We start from the raw sequence: 24,875 nt of genomic DNA on the forward strand, positions 1-24,875 counted from the left end.
GCACGTTTTGTACTTTGATGTATTTGCTAGCTCTTCATATTAACCTGTTAGAATTTTAAATTCCATGAATTCTCTGATGTCTTATGTAGTCACTTACCCAAAACCGAAGCCCACCTTTCCAGGGTAAAAATCCAACTAAAGTTTGAAAAAAAATTATTTTTTAAAAGATCAAACTGCAGAAAGTTAGACAATATATATATATATACCATCTTTTCATGGTTCACCTTAATGCTGTGTCATCAAAATGTAATGGGTAGTTGAAAGAAAAAATGTTTATAATTTTAAATGAATATTTTTACATGATTATTTGTATATGATTTGAACTACCACCGAGGTTAACTGGTAACAGAATATGTTTATTTTTTTCTGTTTTATGATCTGTCTGTAAGCATGAAGTTAGGAAATGTATGTTTCTCAAATATTTTCCTGGTATCATTTTTTTTTTTACACTCATAAGCATGAGTCATAGCCCATTTATTGAGGAACTGCAGTGAGGGTTTGAAATCTCCTTATGCCTTAACAATATGCCTACTCTATTGAAGCAATCATGTTTGGCATTGGTTGTTTTAAACATTACCCACACATGATGTATAATAAAAAAAACAGATACTTCCTTGTGAGACAGCTATAAAAGGTGACACGTTCTTGATTTACCACAAACCTCATATAAAGTGCTGCTGAGTACATCCTTAAGCAAAGATTTGTCTACTCATCAGAGCTTCTTCTTCAAAATGGACAATGGAGGGTTTGAAATGCAAGAAGAGGGTATGGCGGGTCCTAACCCACAGAAAAATAAAAAAAATGTCATGTATATTTCATCCGGTCAGGTATGTATAGTTATCATATTTTGAATACACTTGTTTTAACAAATTCTTTTTATAAAGACCTATGTGGTTTTGATGCCAAATATGTTTTACTTAATGTTTATTTTTCTTGCCTAACTTTTTTGGTGGGACGTTCATATGTTATTCAGAAAATAGGAGAAGGTTAATTTACAAAAGTGTGAACTGTTAAAAATGGAAAGTTTCACGCCAATATAGCCAAAGTGAAAACTTTTTTTAAGTTAGTCTATTTAAGGCTAACATTTTAAATTCACTTCAAATTCCCAACAATTCATACGTTGGTGAACAACCCTAAGATTTAAGGGCAATATGATTGACCCTGCAGATTCTTAAAGAGGAAATCCCACTTATTTTAGTGGTAAAAAAACACTTTCCCCATGATTCCAAGAGTGTACAAACACAGTCACTAGCAAAGCACATAGAACATTTAATAATTTTTATATTTTTATTATTTTACTTTACTAAACCTCATATCTTCTCAATCTCCTTATAATCTATATGAGATAACCTCTTCAGAATGTATGATTATTGGTCTGGAATAACTTGAGTACAAAATATGATATGTTGTTGCAAATATAAATTTGACATGCATGCATGGGTGTTTTATTCTGCATGACTTTTGTGCTTTGCATTGGCATTTCTAGATTGCTCCCCCTTGTACATTCAGCTTATCTCTGCAGTCCAGATTGGACATAACTACGGACATTGATAATGCAGTGCATCATTGTCAAATAACTCCCAAAACTATTGACTAAGAACACGGGGTACCCAAAAAAAGACCTGAGAACCCATTGTAGTGAATGTATAAGCACTGACATTAAAATTGTGCAGATTTATACAACAAAATAACTTTTATTGGTGGTTACCCATATACCTTCCCACTTTATTTTGCAGGAAAAGAGCCATTCGTGTTCTCTAATGAGAATCTTCCTTGTTTGCTTTTTGGCTTGCCTGATAACCACGGCACTTGGAGTGTTGATTCTGTCCTTAGTTTATGTGGGGCATTTTAATGAAAAAGACAATGGGGAGGCAATGAGTCCTGGTATGGGTGCGAACCCCCCAAAGAGAGAAGCCAAAAGTCGATTTAATTTTCTGCATCAACTTGGAAAATCAAAGGTAAGGAAAACCTTCCTTAGCAATTTATTTTAATATAGAACATATTCAATGATGATCTATTTTCATGTGTGTATTTCTGGACACATCCCAGTATTGACAAGGAAGCAGGGGAGGGCTGGCAGCCTTAGGCCTGGGGGGCAAAACCAGTCAAGTGGCCATTGTGCCACCAAATCAGTTCACCATCGATGCCCACCTTTTCCTGGTTTTATAACGGATATTGATGTTATGCTAATCAGTAGCTCTTTGCCATACCCGCTCCTTCACGGCTCTGACTTTCAATGTTGTCAGAGCACAGGCTGAGAATCTCTGAGCCTGTGCTCTGACTCACTAACTGAGTGCCGGAACCACGAGGGAGAGGATATGATTTGACTGCACCTACTGCTGGTGCGCACCAGTGGACCACCAGCGAATCGTTTAAATTAAATATGCTGGTGTACCCAACTTGTGAGTTGTGTTGGCCGCCGGGTGCCTCTGTTGCCATGGCACCCTGCATGACCGCACAGCTTGCCCACCCCAACGGCTGGCCCTGCTGACATTCACACTGACGTTACTACTTAGACATCCCTCAATATTAATACAGACATCAGAGTAAACACCAATAAACTGTGGAAACAGAGCTGATCCCCCCAAATTTATAAAGGTTTGCTTAGAGGATTTATTGTAAGATTAAATCATGCCTCCTCCTCTCTCTCCCCCATGCGCTGCTCTGTAGGCTGGGAGGAAGTGAAGAGTAATCACAGTCTCCCAGCACAATGCCACCTGTGGCTGCATGGGGAACAGCTGTTTAATGTAATGCTTGTAGGACGGCCAGCTGCCGCAGAACCTCTTTGTTTCCGTCTCTGCAAAGGGCTCCAGGCACTGCTTGTTGTGAGTGTGAGCCACTGTAAATTAGGGGCAGAGGTCAGAGGGCACTTGCACTGCGGTCAAGACGGGTCTGGGCAGGAGGAGAGTGCAGTGCAATCAGTGCACTCTCCTCCTGTGGGTCACCAGTAGACTGGTGCACCTGCCCAGGATCAGAGCCGGTGCAAGGATTTTTGCCGCCCTAGACAAAATATAAATTTGCCGCCCCCCCATGTGACATCACAATGCCCCACCCATATGATCTGCCATATGAACTAACGCCAGTGCTGCACACAGTGTGTGTTTACATTAAAAAGCCTGCAGGGACCAGCTATAGACACCAGAACCACTTCATTAAGCTATAGTGTCCCTTTAATGTGAGGTAAATTATAGATTAGTGTCACTAATAATATACTAGATTGCCTACTTACAATTAGATGAGGATGATGATGGGCTGCAGTTTGGCTCCACTGGTCTGGTGTAGAACAGGATCTTTGGAGGCTGTTTGCAACTGTGGTCACAAAATTCAATGTTCTGGGAGAATTGGAAGCAGATCCATTTTTTGGGGGCCTCTTACACAGCTCAAGGTCTGGGCCCCAGGGCCTGACAGTGGGTATGCCCATAAGGCCCACTCATAAGTCCACTTATATGTTCCACCCACCCATGAGTTCGCTCACAGGGAGTGGAGTGTGAAGGGGATGTGTTATGTGTTATTGTAGAGGATCTAATATGTGTGCTTATGGTATGTAGTGTATAGGGATACCAGTTTGTGCAGGTGATGCAGTGTGTTTGTGTGTAGTGGAAGCAGTGTGTATTTGTGTATAAGGGATGTATTATGTGTTTCTGGTTGTGTGTAAGGGATGCATTGTGTGAATCTGTGTTTGTATGCATAAGGGATGCAAGGTGTGTGTCTGTATGTGTGTGCATTGAGTGTAAGAGATGCATTGTGTTTCTGTGTGTATGTAAGAAAAACAGTGTGTGTGTTTGCATGTGTGTGTAAGGGTTGCATTGTGTGTGTGTGTAATGGATGCATTGTGTGTTTCTCTGTGTGTAAGGGAAGCATGTTGTGTTTCTGTGTATGTATAGGGATGCATTGTGTGTTTCTGTGTATGTATAGGGATGCATTGTGTGTGTGTGTGCGCATAGTGTGAAAGAGCTCCCTGTCTTGCCCCCTGTCCTATAGAGCTGTCCCTTCTGTCCCTTAGAGCTCTCCCCTGCCCCTTAGTGGTCTCTCCTCTCCCCCACCCTCCCCTAGCGGTCTCTTCTCACACTCACCCACCCTCCCTGTGCTCTTCTCATCCCCCCCCCTCCACCCACCCTGTGTTCTTCTCACTCCTCCCTCTGTGTGTTCACCTCACCCCCCCTGTGTTCTTCTTACCCCCCTCCTCCCTGTGTTCTTCTTACTTCCCCCCTTGTTCTTCTTACTCCCCCCTTGTTCTTCTTACCACCTTCTTCTTATTACTCACCCCTTCTTCTTACCCCCTTCTTCTTCTTCTTACTCCCCCTTCTTCTTCTTACCCCCTCTTCTTCTTCTTAACCCCTTCTTCTTCTTACCCCATTCTTCTTCTGACCCCATTCTTCTTCTTACCCCTTCTTCTTCTTCTTACACCCCCTTCTTCTTCTTATCCCCTTCTTCTTCTTACTCCCCCTTCTTCTTACTTCCCCCTCTTCTTCTTATTCCCCCTTCTTCCTCTTAACCCCCCTTCTTCTTACCCCCTTCTTCTAATTACTCCCCACTCTTGTTCTTCTTACTCCCCACTCTTTTTCTTACTCTCCCTTCTTCTTCTTACCCCCCTCTTTTTCTTATCTCCCCTCCTTCTTACTTCCCCCTTCTTCTTACTCCCCCCTTCTTCGTCTTACTCTCCACTCTTCTTATTCTTACTCCCCCTCTTCTTCTTACCCCCCTCTTTTTCTTATCTCCCCTCCTTCTTACTCCCCCTCCCCTCCTTCTTACTCCCCCTCCCCTCCTTCTTACTCCCATCCCCCTTCTTATTCCCCTCCCCTCTTCCTACTCCTCCCTCCCCTCTTCTTACTCCCCCTCCCCTCTTCTTACTCTCCCCCCTCCCCTCTTCTTACTCTCCCCCTCCCCTCCTCTTACTCTCCCCCCTCCCCTCCTCTTACTCTCCCCCTCCCCTCCTCTTACTCTCCCCCTCCCCTCCTCTTACTCTCCCCCCTCCCCTCCTCTTACTCTCCCTCCTCCCCTCTTCTTACTCCCCCCTCCCCTCTTCTTACTCCCCCCCTCCCCTCTTCTTAATCTCCCCCTCCCCTCCCCTCTTGTTACTCCCCCCCTCTTCTTACTCCCCCCCTTCCCTCTTCTTACTCCCCCCTCCCCTCTTCTTACTCCCCCCTCCCCTCTTCTTCTTACCCCCTCCCCTGTAGCGTGGCCGAGCTGCTCTCCGGTCCGTGGTGCCCGGCCGGAGTGATGGGAAGGTGCACGCTCAGTGTGCACTTCCTGTCAGTCCGTCCGGTTACAGGAAACAGAAACTCTGCGCGGAACAGGAGTTTCTGTTTCCTGTTACCGGCCGGACTGAAAGGAAGTGCACACTGAGCGTGCACCTTCCCATCACTCCAGCCGGGCACCGCGGACCGGAGAGCAGCTCGGCCACGCTACAGGGGAAGGGAGGTGAGGCAGTGCGGCAGCCGCCTGAGCGCTCTTTACAGAGCGCTCAGGTGGCTGCAGCATTTAGAGGGCCGGCCCGCCGCGGCCGGTCTTAAAAGCATTTAGGGCGGCCTGGGGGGCAATTGCCTCCCTGCCCCCCAGCCCAGCCCACCCCTGCAAGGAAGGCAGTGCTTTGAAACATGGGGTGGTTCAGTTTAGCTGCAGAATGAGCAGAAGAAGTGCAATTTTAAGAAAATAAATGTAAAAACCTAATAAAAACATATTTTTTTTTTTACTGCTTTGTTTAAGTGCATTAAACATATATATATTTTTTACATAGACATTTTCTTTAAGTTTTTATTTTTATGTGTCCATTAAAACAGTGATTTGCAGTGAGGACAATTCTCTAGGCCAATGATTCTCATAGAGATGTGTGGTTTTATAGAGATTTATAGATTCATAACAAAATTAAAAGTAATAGTTTGCAGCTGTACTAGTTCAATTGCCATTGTAAGTATTAAAGGACACTATTGGCACCCAGTCCACTTCATCTTATTGAAATGGTCTGGGATTAATGTCCCTGTTTCCTTAACCCTGCAATTTAAAACATTTCTGTTTTAGAGAAACGGTAATGTTTTAACTGCAGTGTTAAGACGGCTTCTAGAGTCTGTCTACCAGACAGACCCTAGAGGTGCTTCCAGCAGTGTCACAGAGTTTGACTCCGTGAAACGATGTTGGACATCCTCACGCTTTGCATGAGAGAGTCCAGCATCAAGTAAAACCCCATAGGAAAGCTTTGAGTCAATGCTTTCCAATGGGGAAGTCTTAAAGAATGAGCATTAAGTTTCCCCATTTGCTAACATCGGCAGAGGAGAAGTACTACCCAGTGCTGAAGGACATCGGCACTGGAATCAGGTAAGTGAATGAAAGTGTTTTTTAACCCTCTCATGGATGGGGGTGGGGTGCAGGGGGAGGGGAACCCAAGGTGGAGGGGGGACGCTGGGACTTTATATTGTTAGGAATACTTCTAAAGTCTTCCTTAAATTTTCATGTGTTGAACAAAGCAGTGATTTTCTGTGTAAAGCTCTTGTGAACTTAAATTGAACAACTTGACGACATTGGGTTTATTATAATATTTCATATTGCATACGTGCATAAACTTTTGCAGTGAAAGGATTAATCAAAAAAATACACTTGAAGATTGTATTGAGTAAAATTGAACACTGCCGGCAACATTTTATCAAATACAACCCTGAAATATTGAGTGTTGTGAAATACGTCACTAGGTAAACTGCTAGTGTTGTAACTCTTTCTATAATCGAGAAATAGGTTCCTCTTATATGTTAAGTAAGGAGATGACTACGCTGGTTTAGTTTATTTCACTTTTAGACAGATGGTTGTGAAAAGTTAAAAAAACAAAACATAATAATAGCTTCATGACCCAAGAGAACCTTATTTTCCGAGCATAGAATACAAAACGAAATATTCTTTTGGTCCATTTATACCTCCGGCAATAATATATAACATTTATAGGGTTAAGTAAACTAGTGTTGATCTCAGAAATAGTTTTTGGGGCTGTTTTAAATCTTTGCTGGAGTTACTGGAGATTGCAACATGTCATATTTGCTGTAATCATATCTGGCAAGTTCCTTGCTTCATTTCTCTACTATGTTGGAAAGATGTGTCAACAGATTCTACAGAAACCTAGCACAGAAAGGATGGAAGCAAAGGATTGCAAAAGAGTTCTTGGGAAAAAAAAAGTTCAAGGACTACAAATCCTATCAGTCTTAATAAGCCATACTCTTATAACATTTGCCTGAAACTGATGGGAGCTAATGTTTAGCTTCCCTCATTGCAACCCAATTTTGAAAATCACTTTGAATTCTGTCTTTAATAAATAAAGATAGCAAAGACTGTTTTGAATGCACATAGTTAATCATTGGAAAAAATACACATGTAAACCTACTAAAATGTGCATAAATCTTTCAAAGCCCTAAACTGCAGAACTGGCCATCCCCTATGTGCCATCACTGACCAAAGTCCAATCAATTGCACGGAGGAAAAATCTTGTCGGCAATGGATGGCTTGTTGAGTTTTAAGGGCTCATATTAAAAAAAAAATCATACTTTACAGTTGTATTAGTGTAAAGCAGGCTTCCCCAAACTCTGGCCCTCCAGATGTTGCTGAACTACAACTCCCATGATTCTATGAATGAAATAGAAAGGCTGAGAATCATGGGAGTTGTAGTTCAGCAACATCTGGAGGGCCGGAGTTTGGGGAAGCCTGGTGTAAAGCAAGTGCTGTTTTTAAGTATTCGTTTTTATGTGTCCATAAAAAAGACAACTTGCTACACTAAGCTATTGCAAACTATTATGATATAGTCCATGCAGTTTAGTAAGTGTTTTCCTGGCCATCCCTAAATATCAAATGGAAATTTTATTTACCTATCAGCCTCAGTCGGTATTACTGAGTATTATAGAGATGTAGCTCAGCAGAGCCAAGTAACATTTTGAACTCAGTTTCATGGGATATATTTAGCTAACAGATTGTAATTTTAATTTTCTCTTACCCCTGCACAGGAAAAGCAGAGGTCAGATATGATAAATGATTTATGTTTCATCTTTATCATTGAATTAGAGTGTTAAATTACATGAAAGCTGGCAACATGAGCTTTGCTTTCGCTTGATCACCCAGCTATGTTAAGCATGTCGTATGCATCTCGGAGTTGCAAAAGTTGCACAAAACTGACATTACCAAACAGGACAGCCCTGATTGACAGCCCTTTGAGCTAGACCTGCACTAAGAATTTTTTTTTTTAATTAATTTCTGGAATTAAGCATGTTAAAAAAAAAATACTTAAATGTGCAGAATAAGCTCTACTGTTAAGTCTTCAATGTGATTACAATTGTCTATGTGGCTTACCAGTGTGAAATACCGTCTGGTATCTTCCAAGCACAACCAAAATAAAGAATTAAAAAAAAAAAAAAGTAAAAAAATACAAAAAAAAAAAAAAAAAAAATACTTAAGGCACATATAACATCTTCACTAGGATAAAGTGATTATGGTACATAGAGTGGCCCCTTAAAATCAATTTTTCAGTTGCTTGGGACAACAAAAGGTATAAAAAAGTATAAATCCTACCCACATCCACACATGACATGACCGATGTTACTTTAACCATATAAAGGGACAGTTTAAAACAACTTTCACTTAATTAAATGTTTGTTTGTTTTTTCCATAAAGATCATGCCTCTACAGTGTAACTGCTCAAATCTCTGCCATTTAAGAGTTTAAATGGACACAATAGTCACCAAAACAACTTTAGCTTAATGAAGCAGTTTTGGTGTATAGAACATGCCCCTGCAACCTCAATGCTCAATTATCTGCCATTTAGGAGTTAAATCACTTTGTTTATGAACCCTAGTCACACCTTCCTGCATGTTACTTGCACAGCCTTCCATAAACACTTCCTGTAAAGAGTAATCTAAAGTTTATCCTTCCTTTATTGCAAGTTCTGTTTTTATTTAGATTTTCTCATTCCCTGCTATATTAATAGCTTGCTAGACCCTGTAAGAGCCTCCTGTATGTGATTAAAGTTCAATTTACAAAGCAAGCGATAATATTGTTTAAGGTAAATTACATCTGATTGAAATTGAAACCAGTTTTTTTCATGCAGTCTGTGTCAATCAGAGCCAGGGGAGGTGTGACAAGGGCTGCAAAAACAGAAACAAAGTGATTTAACTCCTAAATGGCAGTGAATTGAGCAGTGAAACCTGAGAGTCATGATTTATACACTAAAACTGCTTCATTAAGCTAAAGTTGTTTGACTCACACAGCCTCCCTACACACTTACTGTTACACAAGTCTAAAATGTTCAGCTTTTAATATTGGCTGTTAGCATATTTGAATAGTATCTTGTTGCTTATTTTTGTTTTTTCCGTATTTATGCATTTGTGTCACTGCTACACAGTTATTTTAGAAAATTGCATGAATAAAGTTCTATTTCTGTTCAATTCAGTGTGAATCCTTTATACATTTATGCATATATTATCTGTAGCACATCTGCATTTATCATTGTGACCCTAAATGGGTTTAGGTAAAAAAAAAAAAAAAAAAAAAAGGGAAATTACCGGTATATTATATTCCATGCAATTCTGAGCAATATGGTTATTTAGTTATTTTTTTTTAAATCAAACATTCATCGTCTTCAGAGGTCCATACACTTAGAGTAATTTTTACTTTATAACAGAATTTCAGAGAATTTTCTGGGGAAGTGGGGTGTGGGGAGGCTGCCGGATACTGATACCGTTGTATCAATGGAAGTGCCCACTGTGCCCATTTGACCGTCTTCTGAAAGTCTTCTGAAAGATTCCTGGGTGTGGAGTACAAATCAGTTATCATAGTCTATACAAATAGCATTTAACAATCGCAATTACAGATGACTCTCATCAGCACAGTAGCCAAACATGTAAAACATGTACTTCCTTTATGAAAATATTTATTACATTTTACAACCCGTGTGTCAACCTTTAGCTGGCCCAGATTACACTTTGCAGTAATGTGTCATTCTGTGTGAGATTATGAATCTAAATGACTTTCGTAATAATTATTTCTGTTTATATAGTAACATAGAATGTGACAAATAAGACCCATTCGGCCCATCTAGTCTGCCCAGTTTTCTAAATTAAATTATTATTGCTGTTCATATGATGAAGCATTTTGTTGTATATTCTAGCTTTAAAGGGACGCTCTAGGTATTGAGACCACTTCATCTCCATGCAAGCAGAAAGGCAATGTTTTCATTGTATTGTTTAAATGCCTCAAGTGACCATCACTCAGATAGCCACTAGAGGCACTTCTAATGAAATAGCAGAGCTAAACTCTGCTTTTTAAATCAGATGGTCTTATAGGGATGTTAGTTGATCCAGTCTGGCGTTTTGCCTTGCATGCGCACTAGCCTCCCAGTGCTTTCCTGTGCAAAAGCATCCGATTGGCTGAGATAATTGATTTTGATGATCTCAGCCAAGGAGGAGCACAGCACAGGGAACCGCACTGCGAGTGAGAAAAGGCAAGTAAACTATCTTTTTTACTTCCTGCAGATGGGAGCCGGGAAAGTAAACATCTACCAGGGTACTGTAGTGCTATGCATACACATTTGTAATTCTAACTCTGTAGTGATTCTTTAACCCCTTAAGGACCAAACTTCTGGAATAAAAGGGAATCATGACATGTCACACATGTCATGTGTCCTTAAGGGGTTAAATATCTATTCTGCCAGGAACCTATATAAAATATATTCTAGAGGGTAATACTGCAGATTGTTTTGTTTTTTTGTAATTCTAATAACAGTTTTGAGTAATGTAACTATACTGTAATATGGAAAATAATTGGTACAATTATTACTGCCCTGACACATTATGATTCTATAGTGGACTGTCTCCTGATATTAGTGGTTTTAGTAGTCATACTCCTAAGCACTTTTTAAATGCTGTAATTTATTTTTCAGGCATTCCAATTTCAAGGAGGTGCAATCCAGTGGGCCCGGTTCAGGAATAATCCAGACGAATATAACAGTGAGAATGAAATGAAGTTTGGAGACAGTATAAACAGTCATCAATCTAAAATGATGGCAGGCACCCTACGCATTTTGAGCAGAGGTCTGAGAGCCCCACACTGGCACTTTAATGCCAATGAGCATGGGTTTCTGGTACAGGTACATCATTTATTTATTAATTTTCAACAAAAAACAAACAGAAGGCTTGCGAAAACTGAGAACAGACAAACATGTAATAGCTTGCCTTTTGGCTAGTCTCCACTTAGGTTTTAACAGAACGTTTTTCTCACATGTGCCTTCTCCGTGAACCTAGGCCTTTCTTTTATCACACTGATGCCACCCACAAGGGAGGTAAAAATACAAATTCCATAAAAGCTGCCTCAGCATCAGTGGGGTACTAACGGAGTGGGTGGTGGGGGAACGGTATGCACCCTGTAAGAGGCAGCATGGAAATGCTCAGTGCAACCCCCTGACGCATGAGCCTGAGCCTCTGCTGTGGATATTGGCTGTGAAGTGTGCCATGAGGGCTGCTGGGAACTCTCTGCGCTGATTTCCCATGCACCCTGGACTGCTCGAGCCAGGATATAATGTTAGTACCAGCAACAGTACAGAGCAGCAAGGAGCTGAGCAGTAAGTAAGTGAGATCCCTCCCTGTAGCTCCCAACTGGACACCAGGGATGATATTCCACTCCAGCTCTCTCTTAAACACCAAGCTTCTGGAAGAAAAGGGAATCATGACATGTCCCAAGTGTCATGTGTCCTTAAGGGGTTGTTAAAAAATTAAATATATATATATATATATATATATATATATATATATATTAATATTAACTATGAATAGTGTGTGATGTAATTATAAGTGTGTATTAAATTGAGGTATAACTTAGAATGGAAAAATACAGAGCTGTGCGGTTTCATTTGACAATCTTCTCTCTGAGGCAAAGAAAGGAATTTACCAAAACTTCCCAGTATTGTAAGACATAGTGCTAAGTTATTCAATTTTTAACTGAGCAAGAATGCTCATAAAACAAGTGAGTGGAAACGAAAGATAGATAGGTAGATAGATAGATAGATAGACAGACAGAAAGACAGACAGGTAGGTAGGTAAATAGGTAGGTAGATGGATAGATAAATAGATAGATAGAAAGACAGGTAAGTAGATAGGTAGACAGACAGACAGACAGACAGGTAGATTGATTTGTAGTTGTGAAAACGATAATGTATCACCAGACTATTCTGAGTAATTATGAACAGTTACATTACTGATACACCAACGGATATAGCATGCCTCTCCAATATCAACAGATTTAAAGTTAAGCCTTGTGTAGAAGAGATAATTATTAAATGGTTCTTTTTGGATTCTACCAGGGCAAGGCATGGATTGGTGTTGTGGATGATGGAGCTAACACTGTGGCCACATTTAATGTTTCTGCCGACCAAGTCATCTTTTTTCCAAAAAACACTCTCCACTGGGTGAAATGTGTGGGGGATGAAGATTGCCTTTTCCTTCTTTTTTTCACTACACACGATGAGCTGAAAACCCTTGATGTGGATGATGCATTCTTTAAGACTCCAGAAGACATTGCTTCAAGGTCATTAAAGGTCAGCATAAAGGCTAAAACACTGACTACTTTCTCCAACTATGTATTGACTTTATCACATAACCATCAATGCCAAGTATTTAAATCATACTGAAAGAATATATATATGGACACAACCGACCGTTTATTTACTTATGGGGAACGTTATTCACTGGAAGGAACATATTGCGATGTCTCTCGACTAACAATACAATAATGTTTGCTCTTCTCTTTGTACTTTTTCAGTTTTAAACTACACACAATGCACTTGCTTTTGTTCTGTTCTCTATCCATGCCAATAGTATATTGTGCCAAGCGTATGTAGAAGCTTACTCAATAATAGGCACTGCTATCTCCGTTACAAGGCTATTTCACTTCAGCAAGAAAAAAACAAAACAGAATTTTCCGACTTGCCACAACATTTCTTCTATTACCTATAGGTGTTTCTTTGCTCTAGAAGCCTTCTTTTTATAGAAAATATAATTTGTGAAACTATCTATACGTTTCTTTATTTTCCCCATTTGTATATTTAAATTTATATTTTTATATTTAAATTTAAAAAAAATTAAAAAAAATCTACTTTACTGTTAATTCCAGTAAACCAGATTACTATACTTTTTGTTATACCTTTCCATTAATACCACTTATTGTGGCGTTGTAGATGACTCACCTCAATGTCAAAAAATGTATTGGAATCCCAAAATCAAATCTAGCCAACCTGGCCTGCCTTATACCTGCACTTATACATGTGTGTGATGTCATTCATGCAATTATTTCTTAGCATGTGATGTCACCATATACTAATTAAATCAAATTATTTATTATTTGATATTTCTAAACATGCCTCTGACTCACCAACTGATTTCCATCCCTCATTAAGATACCTAGTGTTTGATTTGAGTCTGGTACCTGAACTTACTAAATTTGTGCTTTGCTGTAATAGCAAGCAAGTTTGACTGATTGATGCAGTATGCATTTTTGTATTCCATTTATTTTAGCCAGACGGAGGGGTAGAGTTCATAAGGACATTCAAGAGGCCAATTGAAGACCAAGCTATCAACCTCCCACCAAACCTGGTGGAGCTTATCCAGAATGCCAGCTATGTCCAGTCTGAAGACAATCTTGTTGGGAAATATTTTTATGACTTGATAGGTATTTATATTATAAAATCACAAGTATTCGGAGCAGAGACTATCTCACAGTTGTAAGAATCAGGATTGTTCACTAATTTGAAAATTCTTACTGAATCTCTAATTTAATGTCAAAATAGCCAATAACATTCTCTAAGTCATCTATGCTTTCAATTCAGCTTCTCCGACTTTCACTTTTAAATTCACTTTGAATTCACTTAGAATTCTTACTTTTGACAATGGTTCTAGGATCTTCTCCAGCTTTAAGTGCACTTGGACTGATGATAAGAAAGTTATGCTAATGTAATATCAGTTCAGGCCTTGTTCACAGTGTTGTTAATATATTGTAAATTTGTAATTAAGAACAGCCAGTAGAAATTTCCAGTCTTGTCATTATCTTTTAGGACCCTAACTCTAGTAATGCCTACTGCAACTGTAGTGATCACCATAACAATTGCTAGTGTGTGTGTATCAATATCTTAAGATTAGTGATGTTGCGAACATGAAATTTTCCGTTCGCGAATGGCGAACGAGAACTTCCGCAAATGTTCGCGAACGGGCGAACCTGGCGAACTGCCATAGACTTCAATAGGCAGGCGAATTTTAAAAACCCACAGGGACTCTTTCTGGCCACAATAGTGATGGAAAAGTTGTTTCAAAGGGACTAACACCTGAATTGTGGCATTCCGGAGGGTGGTCCATGGCAAAACTCCCATGGAAAATTACATAGTTGATGCAGAGTCTGGTTTTAATCCATGAAGGGCATAAATCACCTAACATTCCTAAATTGTTTGGAATAACGTGCTTTAAAACATCAGGTATGATGTTGTATCGATCAGGTAGTGTAAGGGTTACGCCCGCTTCACAGTGACAGACCAAACTCCCCGTTTAACGCACCGCTAACAACCGCAAACAGTCCATTTGCACAACCGCAAACTCCCCATTTGCACAAGGTTGGATACCAAGCTAGCCATGTCCCGTTCCTTGTCCTCACTGATGCCATTGAAGGTATCTTCCTCCACCCAGCCACGTACAAGACCAAGGGTCCCCGAAAGGTGACAACAAGCCTCCTGTATTTTTTTTTTAAATGTACACTACTGTTACACCAGATAATGTATAATAAACACATGTTACTGGTTATGGGAGGGATAATGGATAATGGATAATAAACACAGGTTACTGGCTATGGGAGGATAATGTATAATAAACACAGGTTACTGGCTATGGGATGGATAATGTATAATAAACACAGGTTACTGGCTATGGGAGGATAATGTATAATAAACACAGGTTACTGGCTATGGGGGATAATGTATAATAAATACAGGTTACTGGCTATGGAGGATAATGTATAATAAAAACAAACACAAAAACAAAAGAATAGAAAAAAAAGAATGCAGCTTCAGAATTAATCTAAATTGTATGCTGTCTAGGAGGTGGGAGGGTCTGGGAGGGAGGGTCTGCTGCTTATTGGCTGGAATGTGCCTGCTGACTGTGAGGTACAGGGTTGAAGTTTACTCAATGATGACGAATAGGGGGCGGACCGAACATTGCATATGTTCGCCGTCCGTGGCGAACATGAACACGCTATGTTCGCCAGGAACTATTCGCCAGCGAACCGTTTGGGACATCACTACTTAGGATACATGTATCAACATATTATGAATTTCCTTTAAGGCTCCAAGAAGTATCAGTTCCCTGGAGGTATCATTCAGTGGGCGCGCTATCGCAGAAATTCAGCGGACCTGAATGAAAAAGAGAGAGTCTACAGTGAATCCATCAATAATGTAAATACTTTTTTTTCTTATATTTAAATGGGATTTTCTATTGATTTAAATGTCACGATATGCATTTATATTATTATTCGTATAATTACTATATTGTATTGTTTATAAATTGCCAACATATCCCATAGAATTATACAACTGGTCAACAAAAAATATGCTGAACTGAAACGAACGTTTGAAATACAATAAACGAGGAGGGGAGAGGCTCGAACGAATGATCTTACAGTCTAAAGCCCATCCAATAATTCATGTAGATCTTCATCAATCCAAACATTTCATAGCATTTCCAGACATTAAAACCCAGGCATGTTCTCATCCCAATAAGACTTAACTTTGGATTTTCGAGGACCTTTTGTAACGTGCAATCTTTGAGCAATCTCAACCCAAGTTAACTGAAACTGGCAGAGAGTCAGGAGACTGCACCTTGGTTTTCGTACATACAAATCAGCATATAGAAGTTGGCTATCATTTTTTAATTCTTTATTTTACTGATAATTCATCTTAATGATAATCTGGATGCACTTCGTTTTTTTCGTTTGTGGTGATATTGTTATAATTTTGTCCCAGGAGGTATTTTGCCTTAAGAGACAAATGCTCTGAAATATGAAACTGCCATAAATAGTATCTGATGACTAGTTTAGTAAATGGATGAATACGTTTTTAATTTTAACCCGTTGATGTTTATTAACCCTAACACTCAGCTTAAGGAAAGCATTTGCTACGACATTGTTCCATGTTCCCAAAAAAGTACATCTACTGACTACTTAATTGTTATATGCTTACTGGATTCAGTAGTAAGGGCTCTCAAGAGTTAAACAAAATGTGAGTTTCCTATGTAGGTAAGATGTTTTTACTGTTTAATCCATATGAATTATCATTAGAAATGGTAAAAATCCCTTTAGAAACATCTTGATGTAAGCGACTATGCATTAGTTTTATGAAAAGGTATAACTTGACTTGTCCTTTTCGTTTTTACTTAGCACGAGGATACACTCACCCTTGCAACATTAAGAATTTACAGCAATGGCCTCAGACAACCACATTTTCATTTCAACGCTCATGAAATGGGATATGTTATCAGTGGATGTGGACTGGTAATTATCTTTATCACTTTTCTATCATTGTAAATAGGGGTGATTTTCTTGGTTTCTTTTTGTTTTTTGTCATTAATATATTTTTTTTTATCCAGCAATTAATACATATTAATTATAAAAAGTAGCACACATTTGTTTTTTGTTTTTTTCTTACACTTTAGAGAGAAAATATGCAAATATATCCACAAATATGAATACTTTGTGAACAAAAGGCAGCTAAATATTTATTTTATAACACAAAAACAGACACTATGAGAACACTAAGATTGGGTAACACACTTACCTGCTTGCCTTTTGATTAGCCCATTAGCCCAGGTCTCAAACAAGTTTTTGGTTCACATGTGTCATTACGGAGGACTTTATGATGTTCATTATTCTTTAGTTGTGAGCTCAATGCTGTCAGCAGTACTTTTTATTGTAAAGCTGCTGGACAACTGATAATGCTTGGTTTCAGGATTTGTTAACAAGCAAAACAGTGCTTAGTAAATAGCCAAGAATAACGAGTTAGTTATAACCTGACAATAACTGATCTGGGATAGTGCAAGTCTGTTGCCATAGGTATCTACGTTGTCTTTAGTAAATGGGTGACTTTTTATATTTGCTTTACATATCTACAAGTTGTTGTTTCAGAATTATTCATGTACCTTCTCAATCTCATAGATAGTCACCTCTGGCATCATACTTTTCTTGTGTTGCTCAAATTTACTTTCTAAGTGTGTGTGTCTATATATAAGATCATGTGAAATAAAACATTCTTTCTAATATGCAAAAAAAAAATAAAAAAAATGATACATACATTATGCTCAATAAAGTCAAGAGGTTTTCTCGTGAATGAGTCCTCAAATTAGCTTTAGTTCAGATAGGAAAGGAAAATTTGGTGCCATGGAACTTTCACCATCAATATTATTGATATCTATTTATTAAAGCAACATTATATTCTGAAACAATTAACTACAAAATAAAAAATAAAAAAAATAATATATACATTGTGACAAACTAATTACTTTAGTCCTACGTGTTTATTTTGTTTGCGATTGGTTTAAATCAGAACTTTATACAGCTTTGCTTCTTCTTGTGAACAACCATTTACTAACAATGTATTTACTTTTAGATTGGTATTGTGGGTGCAGAGCCAGTTGAAGAGTTTGCCATTGACGTGGGAGATGTATTTTTCTTCCCGATTGGAACCCAGCATTACATTAAGAGTGTTTGTACAGAAGATTTATATATGATTCTAGCCTTCAGCACAGGAAACCAGGTGTGTACTCTAAAATATTTACAGCCAGAAATCTGGACCTGATCTATACCTAGGTGCTTAGGCCCTACAGTTTCTAAAACAATAATGCAAATTCAAACCATATACATCAGGCAAAAACAAGATGAGTATGGTGAATAAACTCCACTGTGGAGGATACTTGTTGCCGTTGTATACCTCTGTATATGACGTTCTATGCATATGGTGAACTGTAGGTAATTCGATTTTGCTATCTCTAGATCAATTCTCAAGGCACACCACCAGTCTAGGATTAAGACATTTCCCAGTTCTGTTCTGGACATTTGGTCTGCTTTGAGGACTCGGTTATTCATAACCGCTTAGCTACATTTTGCAACTAGTAAAATATCAAACAATAGTAATGCTGAATGAAACTTAAATATAAGGTAGATTTTTTCAATACTGCTATGTTGGTTGGAAGCATGTTACGTGAGGAAAAGGCCACTATTCCATTTTGTAAGAACTGATAAACAGTGGATCCCACACCCAGAGTTTCATGCAGAAGGAATATATATCCTGAGAATAAAAGTTGCCGACATGATACCGGAGAAACTGACGGAAGCCAAGCACAGAGAGATGGACACAGGTTTCTTCAGGAAGGAAGAGATTCTTTATTGGATCACCGATCGGGACTCAGAGGGACTAGCGTCACCAAAATACAGCAAAGTCTGAGTACTGAATACATAGAGTACATTCCTTATATAGCACTGTAGCTCCTCCCACAATTAACTACACCCACACATACCCTTAACCTATTTAATAAATAGAGTCTAAACTCATCCATCCGGTCTAACCACGTGGCTCATCTGATACAAAGGAGAGGGACGCGTAATTCCAGTTCTTACATTCCTGCACCTGGTCAGTACAGTGATAACAGTATCTTAGCTACGTGTAATTAACTAACTGATACTACAAACACATATACATACATATGCCTTGTGGCAATCTTAGCCTGCTAAACTTGTATTTTACTGGAATTACATCACATTCCCCCCTTTGATGCCTCTGATATTTCACAATTACTTGAGGCATCACTTAACCTTGGTTTGCATATACCTCAGGTTACCATGAACCAGACCAGACTTATCTTATGATGTGAATCTTTTAACACTCATCTTCCTGCATTGGTTCTCCTTGATCTAGAGCCTTATACTTATATATCGCCATTATCTGTGCAGCAGCCTTCCTCTCTGCTATACTTCCTATCAGGCTTTGCACAGACCTAACTACTAAGGGTATAAGACACGGTAGGAGTAGACACAACAGTAAAATCAGTAGGACTCCACCTACCACTGCCTTAAGCCCTCCAAACCACTCATACCAGCTACCAAACCAACTACTTGGATTGTACCCTTTCCATACCTGAGTAGGCACATGCACTAGTTTAACCATATGGCTAGTAAGCTCAGCTATTGCTTGCCCTTCGTCATCTATTTGAAGACAGCAATTGCTCAGGTTAAACTTCCCACATACACCTCCCTCTACTGCCAAAAGGTAATCCAAGGCTAATCTATTTTGGTACACTGCTGTCCTCATCCTGGTATTATGCTTCGCTAGAAGATTGAGTGCTTGTGAGGTCTCATTAGTAATAATCTCAACCACCGCCTGTAATCTTATAATACGGTTGAGCATATAAATTGGGGTTCTATAACCAAAGGTACCATCTTCTGCCCACGTGGCTGGCCCATAATAATCTATGATACGCTGGGGAGGCCATTCATTATCTTCCCAGGTGCCTATCTCTAAGGGTCCCCTTTTCTTCCTATGATTCACATCATACACTTTAACACCTAAAGTCTCACCTGTTTCAATCGGTAACAAGAAGAAGGATGGTTTGAGCATACCCAACACACATGCCCCTTCCCAGTCCTGTGGCAACTCCGAATAGGCTTTCTTACCACAGATCCAGTACAAATTTGCTGGGGCTCTCCAGGTAGATGTGATGGATAAATCAAACCACACATCCTTTAACCCCTTAAGGACACATGACATGTGTGACATGTCATGATTCCCTTTTATTCCAGAAGTTTGGTCCTTAAGGGGTTAAACTGGCATATCTAGCAAACGGGTTAGATGGTTCTGAGACATTTGAAGCCGACCACCAAGTTGTATTTTTAGTATCATCATCATAAGCTTTTTGCCCTAGACAAGTTAATTCTCCTACAGAAGTATTATACATTATTCCTTTCCTTGCTATGCAAACATAACCTATGATGGAGGTCTTTAATCTCCACTCAGATTTACCTCTAACACTCAAATGATAATCGGCTTGTGTAGATATTAGTTGGTCAACTGCCTCAGAACCGGACATTACCTCCTTTGCTTCCCAAGGCCATTGGTCTCCCATGTTAGTACCTCCACACACATAGCAGTTGGTAACATTAAGACTACCGGCAATACTCTCAGCTAGGTCAATGAACAGGTTTTTAGCGTTATGGGGGATCTTATTATCTATACTCATCTCTTCATAAAAGGAATGGTATACTTGATGAGTCTGGGAGGATACCGTATCAGTCTCTATTCCTATAAACAATAATGTCCCAGGATCTAAACCCGTCCCGTATATCTGAAACCCAAATAAATTTCCATACTTATCTAGGAACTTGTCGGGGTTATTAATAAGTATATGGACTGGGTTGCATTCCATAGACTTACAATAAGGGCTAGTCGGCAACTTAGTCACTATCATGTCTTTATCTACTGTCTGTCCCCAAGTCGCCCACCCCACACAAGACCAATATGGACAAAAGTTATAGTCTTTATTTGGGCATCTAGGACTCACATATTTATTTTTACTACTGGGACAAATATATTTATCATTAGACCCATACGTCCTCTCCCATCTAAGATCCCCACATACATTCCACGGTTTTCTACCACTTGATATCGCCTTACATGCATCAAATAGCAGAACACCCGAAGAATGTACGGATTCTAACACCGTCTTATTAATTAGGGTCCCCTGAGGATCTCCATTCCTGAGAGTCAACCAAATTGTACGAGGTTGATACTCTGGACTGAAGCACTTAGGTTCTCCTACTCCTAAATGGCACACACTATAGTCTATATTTAGGTATCTACATCTTGATACCTCTCCTTTACATTCGTATTGTGAATGCCAAATTAGGGTTTGGGAAATATGGTTACCTGTTCTCGTAGTCTTAATGCATACCTCACAGCTAGGAGTGTCGGTACCTCTACCTTCCTGAATATAAAAACACATATAAATAAACACAATCAAAAGCACATCTTTCGCCGTCATCCTCAGTCTTCGTCCGTGCGATGGAACCTCAGCTTCCAGGATGTGAGGGCTGCAGGGAATGGAGTTCTGCTCGTCTTCACAGGTGTCCCTTCGAGACTTTCCTGGCTTATACACTATGTGTTGGTAAGCGGACAGGCTTTATTATGGCCTTCTCACTCACACCTGTAACAATAAAATTTGTAATCCACAATAATTCCTCGTTACTCCGACTGAGTAGTGCGTTTCAACCGGATCTTGCAGGGATTCTCTGGATCTGCTGTAATTTGCCAAGAATCGACTGCTGCTGGTTTAACCCTGGAGTGATGTATCCACGGAGTTACTTCGGCTACTTTTATCGCTGTAGGGGTAGACAAAAGAACAACATAAGGACCTCTCCACTTGGGCCCTAACGGTACATTATTCCACTCTTTAATCCACACTTGGTCTCCTGGATGATAACTATGAACAGGGGGATAAATATTCACAGGTAATCTATCTTGTACCCATTTCTGTACCTCCTCCATAGTCTTACCCAACTCTACAACCTGCTGCCGGGTAATTCCTTCTCCCAACTGACTCAAGTCCCCCCTTAAGTTACCAAGTACGGGAGGTGGTCGCCCATACATGATTTCAAAAGGAGAGAGGCCCATCCTTCTGGTAGGGGTACTGCGGATTCGCAATAAAGCTATGGGTAAGAGAACGTTCCACTTAAGTTGGGTTTCCTGACACATTTTAGCCAACTGGTTCTTTATAGTTCTATTCATTCTCTCTACCTTACCAGAACTCTGGGGTCTATATGCAGTATGAAGCCTCCACTTTATACCAAGCATATGAGTCAGTTGTTGTAGGCACTGATGAACAAAAGCTGGACCATTGTCCGATCCTATAGAACAGGGTAGTCCATATCGGGGTATTATTTCTCGTAGCAGGAATCTTACAACTTCTCCTGCTTTCTCTGTACGAGTAGGACATGCTTCTACCCAGCCTGAATAGGTGCACACAATTACCAACAGGTAACGATGTCCACCCGATTTAGGCATTACTGTAAAGTCTATTTGTAGATCGGACATGGGGAGTCCCCCCATAAACTGGACTCCTGGTGGCTTTACTGGTCCTTGTCTTGCATTATTCTTAGCACACGTTACACATCTGCGTACAATGGCCTGAGTCAAGTTGGACAATCTTGGTATGTAGAAATGTTTCCTGAGAGATTCTTCAGTACTGTCTCTCCCAGAATGTGTCCCGTTGTGATAATTTTGGACAATTTCTACCGCTAGTGATGCTGGTATGACTATTCTTCCATCTTCTAGCTGATACCACTTGTTCTCCAAATACTTTCCCGGTTCAGTCTTTAACCACTCCTCTTCTTGAGCTGTATAAACTGGAGTCCATTGGGACAGTGGAGTTGGTATAAGAGCAGCTATATGCCCCACATACTCCTGTCTTCCTGATTCAGCAGCACGCTTAGCTGCACTATCTGCCATCCGATTTCCCTTGGTTACATCACCATCTCCTCTCAGATGCGCTCGACAATGTATGATACCGACTTCTTTCGGCTCCCACACTGCTTCCAATAGTTGTAGGATTTCAGCTGCGTACTTGATTTCTTTGCCTTCTGAATTCAGTAGTCCTCTTTCTTTATACAAAGCTCCGTGGGCATGAGTGGTTAAAAACGCATACTTAGAGTCCGTATAGATATTTACTCTTAAACCTTCAGCCAATTGTAACGCTCGTGTTAGTGCTATTAATTCTGCCTTTTGTGCTGATGTTCCTTTCGCCAGTGGCCGAGCTTCTATCACCTTGTCTATTGTTGTCACTGCATATCCTGCATAGCGGATCCCTTCTTTCACATAACTACTGCCGTCGGTGTAATATTGAACATCGGGGTTCTGGATGGGAAAATCACGAAGATCTGGTCTACTTGAAAATACTTCATCCATTACTTCCAAACAATCATGTTGACTTTCAGTAGGTTGCGGCAAAAGGGTAGCTGGATTTAAGGTGTTTACAGTCTCTAAATGCACTCTTGGGTTTTCACACAACATTGCTTGATACTTGGTCATACGGCTGTTACTAAACCAATGATTTCCTTTGTAATCCAACAACGTCTGTACTGCATGTGGGACTCGTACATAAAGTTCTTGACCCAGAGTGAGTTTATCGGCTTCAGCTACTAGCAGGGCGGCTGCAGCTACGGCTCTTAGACACGGTGGAAGTCCGCTGGCCACTGCATCCAGTTGCTTAGACATGTAGGCAACAGGTCTTTGCCATGATCCCAAGTACTGTGTCAATACTCCCACAGCCATTCTTCTTTGCTCGTGTACATATAAGTAGAATGGTCGTGTGTGATCAGGTAGACCTAATGCTGGGGCACTCATCAAAGCCTTCTTCACATCTTCAAATGCCGTTTGCTGTTCTTGGGTCCATAAGAAGGGGTCGTGCTCTGTACCTTTGATGGCTGCGTACAGAGGTTTTGCCAGTATCGCATAGCTGGGAATCCATATCCTACAGAAGCCTGCTGCCCCCAAGAATTCTCGCACTTGTCTTCTATTCTTGGGTATTGGTATTTGGCAGACAGCTTCTTTTCTCTCTGGCCCCATAATCCTTTGACCTTCAGAGATATGGAATCCCAGATACTTGACAGTTGGCAAACACAACTGAGCCTTCTTCCTGGACACCTTGTATCCTGCCTTCCAGAGAATATGTAGTAGATCGTGCGTTGCTTGCTGACATTTTTCTTTTGTAACTGCTGCTATCAACAAGTCATCTACATATTGTAACAATACACATTCTCCTGGGATAGACTCGAAATCCAGTAGATCTTGACTTAGAGCTGAACCAAATAGGGTAGGTGAATTTTTAAACCCTTGGGGCAGTCTTGTCCAAGTCATTTGGCGTTTTGAGCCCGTTACAGCGTTCTCCCATTGGAAAGCGAAAATACATTGGCTTTCTGCGGCAATTCGGAGGCAAAAGAAGGCATCTTTGAGATCTAAGACTGTGAAGTAAGTAGCCCCGCCCGGAATTAAAGCAAGCAGGTTATATGGATTGGGTACAACTGGATGTATGCTAACAACCGCATCATTGACTGCTCTTAAGTCCTGTACAGGTCGATACTCATCTGTACCGGGCTTTTGAACAGGCAGCAATGGGGTGTTCCAGGGGGAAGTACAGAATTTTAGGATACCATACCGTATGAACTTATCCAGATAGGATTGGATGTTCTTCTTAGCCTTCTGCGGAATGTGATATTGTCTTAGGCTCACTGGATAAACCCCATGTTTCAGTTCAATTTTTATTGGTGGAATATTGCGGGCCAGTCCTGGTGGGTTGTTCTCTGCCCAAACTCCTGGTATGTTAAACAATGTCTCATCACTCCTAGGGTTTTGGCTAGTCAACACTGTATAAAGTCGCCACTCTTCTTCCTTTGGTACGGATAAAGTCATAATACCTGAAGGTCCATTAAACTTTAAGGATGTTGTTCCATTTGGTAGGAACGTAATCTGCGCTTGTAATTTTGATAGCATATCACGTCCCAGTAATTGGACTGGACATTCAGGCATATAAAGGAATTGGTGTTTTACTACGTGGCCTCCCAATGTACAGAGTCGACTTTTAAGAACCGGTTTTTCAGCACTTCTTCCAGTTGCTCCTATCACAGTAATAGTCCTTCCAGATGGAGGAGCAACTAGATTAGTCACCACTGAATGTTCAGCACCAGTGTCGATCATGAACGCACTCCTTTTCCCCCCTATTGATACATCGACCATAGGCTCCGCTCGACCAAGGGGGAAGGAGCCCGGTCGGTATCAATAGTCCTCC

The 24,875-nt window shown here is 40.1% G+C and overlaps 1 protein-coding gene across 1 annotated transcript in view; it reads left to right on the forward strand.

Annotated features, from left to right (window-relative positions):
• Positions 1–556: 556 nt before the first annotated feature.
• The window catches only part of LOC134610737 (uncharacterized), a 29,808-nt gene continuing 5,489 nt past the window's right edge, over positions 557–24,875 (forward strand). The window contains exons 1-8 of the mRNA XM_063453906.1: positions 557–827; positions 1,737–1,958; positions 10,904–11,110; positions 12,320–12,553; positions 13,530–13,683; positions 15,339–15,448; positions 16,429–16,542; positions 17,654–17,800. Of these exons, the coding sequence (XP_063309976.1) occupies positions 732–827; positions 1,737–1,958; positions 10,904–11,110; positions 12,320–12,553; positions 13,530–13,683; positions 15,339–15,448; positions 16,429–16,542; positions 17,654–17,800 (1,284 nt within the window). The 5' untranslated portion in view covers positions 557–731. The remainder of the gene's footprint in view (positions 828–1,736; positions 1,959–10,903; positions 11,111–12,319; positions 12,554–13,529; positions 13,684–15,338; positions 15,449–16,428; positions 16,543–17,653; positions 17,801–24,875) is intronic.

Source organism: Pelobates fuscus, chromosome 5 (genome assembly GCF_036172605.1).
Source record: "Pelobates fuscus isolate aPelFus1 chromosome 5, aPelFus1.pri, whole genome shotgun sequence".
Lineage (NCBI taxonomy): Eukaryota > Metazoa > Chordata > Amphibia > Anura > Pelobatidae > Pelobates > Pelobates fuscus.